Source organism: Lygodium microphyllum, chromosome 28 (genome assembly GCF_053477565.2).
Source record: "Lygodium microphyllum isolate KBCC chromosome 28, Lygodium_microphyllum_v1.1.10, whole genome shotgun sequence".
Lineage (NCBI taxonomy): Eukaryota > Viridiplantae > Streptophyta > Polypodiopsida > Schizaeales > Lygodiaceae > Lygodium > Lygodium microphyllum.
This window is the reverse complement of record NC_141162.1, coordinates 118,942,568-118,946,752: the sequence shown is the minus strand read 5'-3', so window position 1 is coordinate 118,946,752 and position 4,185 is coordinate 118,942,568. Positions and strand designations below refer to the sequence as shown.

At 41.1% G+C, this 4,185-nt stretch overlaps 1 protein-coding gene across 1 annotated transcript; it reads left to right on the top strand.

Moving 5' to 3' along the window:
* The first annotated feature begins 330 nt into the window (after positions 1–330).
* LOC148011912 (pentatricopeptide repeat-containing protein At1g11290, chloroplastic-like) lies at positions 331–3,550 on the top strand. The gene has a single exon (XM_087670521.1). The coding sequence runs from the start codon at positions 598–600 to the stop codon at positions 2,518–2,520; it is 1,923 nt and encodes a 640-aa protein (XP_087526647.1). The 5' UTR covers positions 331–597; the 3' UTR covers positions 2,521–3,550.
* The last annotated feature ends 635 nt before the right edge of the window (positions 3,551–4,185 follow it).

Genomic DNA, 4,185 nt, shown 5'->3' with positions numbered 1-4,185 from the left:
AACCCATGGACAAGATAGTTATCTTGTGTGTGTACATATTTGTATAATGCCTGTTACAAGATAAGATAGTTATGTTATATACATTGATGCATATACATGTATAACTATGTGTATATAAAATTAGATGTTAATATAATATTGTATAATTGTCTTGTATACATATACATGTACATATATATATATTACATATTTGTTATACATTTAACTATAGTTTATGGTATTTATAATATAATTACATATTGCATATATAAATATTATCGGTATCTGTATTTGTAATATCCCGTTGTTCTTATGCTCTGCCCAGAAGGGTTAAACATACACTACATATGCATTAAATATACACTCCTGTTGTTGTATGCAAAGTGTGAAGACCCTATAAAACTAGCGAAGTGTACGACCTTGAGGAGCCATAGCCACAGCAGACGTCGGCTCAAGCACAGGTACGCATTTCCCTAAAACTCGTACAAGGTATGCAAACCCTAAAAATCGTACAAGGTGGCCTTTGAGGCTTTGCTGCGGCAGTGCCATAGCTTGAAGGCTTTGCGGAAAGGCAGGTGCGTCCATGATCACATAATCCGATGTTGTCAGGAGCAGGACATGTTCCTGGGAAACCTCATCGTCCAAATGTACAGCAAATGCGGTTCCCCTCAGGAAGCCTGGTGCTGCTTTGAGAGGCTGGAGACACGCAATGTGTTCTCTTGGAGCATCATGATTGCTGCTTATGTCGACAATGGCCAAGGATGCCGTGCATTGCATGTCTTCCGACAAATGCTGTCGCAAAACCTAATGCCTCATCATGCTACCTTTGTCAGTGCCCTTTCTGCATGCTCTGGAGAGGAGTTTCTTGCTGAAGGCAAGTGGATACATGCTTATTCTGCAAAATTCGACTATGAATCAGACGTAAAGGTTGCAAGTGCGCTGGTCAATATGTATGGTAAGTGTGGGAGCTTAGAAGGAGCTAGAGACATGTTTGACAAAATGCTGGAACGGGATTTGATTACCTGGTCCACCATGATTGCAGTATATGCTCAACATGGACATGGAAAACAAGCCCTTCAAGTCTTTCAGCAGATGCTGGTAACTGGTGTGTTTCCCAATAAAGTTACTTACCTTGGCCTTATTGATGCATGTGCCAACACAGCTGATCTCGGTGATGCTGTGCAAGTACATGCCAGCTTTTCTATGAACGATGATGTGTGGGATGTGATGGCTGATAATGCTATTATTAACATGTATGGTAAATGTGGAAATCTAGAGTATGCAAGGCAGATGTTTGACAAGATGCCTCAACGGAATGTCGTTACTTGGAGTACTATGATTGGGACCTATGCTCAACAAGAGCAGGGGAAGCAAGCATTACAAATATTTTATAAAATGCTTCGTGAAGGTTTTCAACCAGATAGGATAACGTCCATTGGTGTTCTTGATGCATGTGCCAGCTGTGCAGCTCTAGCTAAAGGAAGGACCATGCACGCCTATGCTGTGGAAAATTCTTATGAACAAGATGTTGTTGTAGGAACTGCTGTTGTTAACATGTATGCAAAATGTGGGAAATTGGTTGATGCACGGATTATGTTTGAGAAAATGATCCATCGCACAGTTGTGTCATGGAATGCTTTGATCTCAGCATATGCTCAGCATGGTCATAGCATGCTGGCTCTTCAACTGCATAAGAGAATGGAACTTGAAGGAGTGGTCCCAACCAAGTACACCTTCCTTGCAGTCCTGTCAGCATGCAGCTTTGCTGGCTTGCTTGATGAAGGTCGTAAGTATTTTGATTCTATGAAGGATTATGGGATTGTACCCGAAGCGGTCCATTATAATTGCTTGATTGATCTTCTTGGGCGAGCTGGGTTGCTAGATGAGGGGGAGAGATTAATTAAAAACATGCCATGCCCACCAAATGGTGCAACTTGGATGACCTTGCTTAGTGCATGCAGAGTGCATCGGGATGTGAAAAGGGCAAAGTGTGCTACAGAACGGTGTGCAGAGCTGGATCCAGAGAATGCTGCACCCTACGTGATGCTGTCAAACATATGTGCTGGATGTGGCATGTGGGAGGATGTTATCAATGTGAGAAAATTGGTGAAGGAAAAGGGTTTGAAGAAACAACGTGGGCTCAGCACAATAGAAATCGATGATAAGGAACATGAGTTCTGTGTTGGAGATTTATCACATCCATCAACCAAAAAAATCTATGCTGAATTAGACAGGTTAACATTTGAAATGAAGAAAGCAGGTTATGCTCCTGATACTAAAGTCGTGCTGCATGATGTTGATGAAGTGCTGAAAGAGCAGATGGTGTGCTACCATAGTGAGAAGCTTGCACTTGCCTTTGGACTCATTAGCACACCACAAAGAACCTCTCTCCGCATTATTAAGAACTTGCGGATGTGCCCTGATTGCCATTCTGCTTTCAAATTCATTTCTAAACTCACAGGTCGAGAAATCCTTGTAAGGGATGCCAGCCGCTTTCATAACATCAGAGATGGCATTTGTTCATGTGCAGATTACTGGTAATACGTGGTTACAACAACAAAATTTATCTACCGACCAACATTTTGTCTCTTTCCACTGCATCAGTCTGTTGCGATGGATTTTATTGTGCGTAAAAAATCTAGTGTTCAGAGCAATGTACACGACAGGCTTCAAGATACAACAGTATTTCAGACGGAATAGAAGACTTGAAAATTGGACCCTTCTCACTGACCGGCAGCTGAGGGAGTGTTGAAATTTTGATAATCACGACTTGTGAAGTGTCCCAACTGCCTTCATCTGGAGTAGGCATTGGAAAACAAAGGAGGATTGCATTGTAGCTGATGTGGGTGTGGAATATCAAGTGCAACATCAAAATACGAAGGAACTGGTGCTATATGACAGAGAAACACTCTAATCTAGTATCTTGGCAAAAGGAAGCGAAATCTCTTTGAAACATGAAGGACATGATCCAAAAGTGTTGCTAGTGAATGAATATGCAGAATATTGGCGGCAAACTTGGAGCAATCCAAATTGGGCACTAAAATATGAGATCCATGGCAAGATTAGAGTTGTGGCTCATTGTGATAGGACTTGGTACTTAGACCCAGACCCTTAGACTTGTATGGAAGATGGATGGAGACATTGGGTATATGTGAGGAACTTGCTATAGAGGCTTTAGTGGGATCCGGGGGAGTGGATATGGAGAGATCCATTTGCAGAGACACCTCAAGATGTCCCCTTCTTTGGTTATATTGTTGAGAAACCACTTCTTCAGTTTATACACTTCATTTAGGGTTTCACACTGACAGTCCCAAAAAGGGCTAGTGGAGAAAAGAGACTAATGGATGGGACCCTAGACAAATAGACTAGCTCTAAATGAGCCATGCGACTATTCATATGAGTATTCAAATAACAATCTAATACATGTACCTAATACCCATGAAATGCATATTGTTAACATACTCAAATTATGGGTAACCAATACAAGAAAATATACAATGAAGGGAATATACATACTCCTAGGAACCATTGCTATGTCCCATACCACAACAATGATTTTCTAGAAACTTGTAACACCATTGTATATATAACAATATGAGTGATGCTCGAAGAAGACACTTGGGGCACTTGAATGCACCATTGAAAATACTCCAAGACTCATACTCTGCATCATGACTCCTAGTCTAGGAAAAATCTAAAAAAGTACCAACTTGATGTTTATCATAATCAAACCTAGAGTATAGAATGTGGAAGTAGTCGGATTTTGATGTCTATCATGAACATTGGTGGAAAAGCACACATCATGGCCACACGTTCTCATTATTTAGCTACATTGGTGGACTGTTCCCATTGTGATAATGAGACTAGGAACAATATTTTCTTATTGTTGGAACATCCCATCGTGGTCAAACTAGCTTCAAGAATGTGAGCTGCTACATTGTGTCAATGAAGTAGAAAGCCTCCACTAGGGTCTATTGTATCATAAAGATGTATGGTGGTGTCAAAATGTCCTATCTCCACTCTCTCACAATCATCCATCTTTGGCTAGAGGATACATGAGTGCCACTCCGCTATATGACATAGACACCCTCTCTCAATACTAAGATGTGCACGAGTGAATTCAGTGTCGTAAAACTCAATGAAGTAGAAAGCCTCCCCTAGGGTCTATTGTATCATATAGATGCATGGTGGTGTCAGAATGTCCTA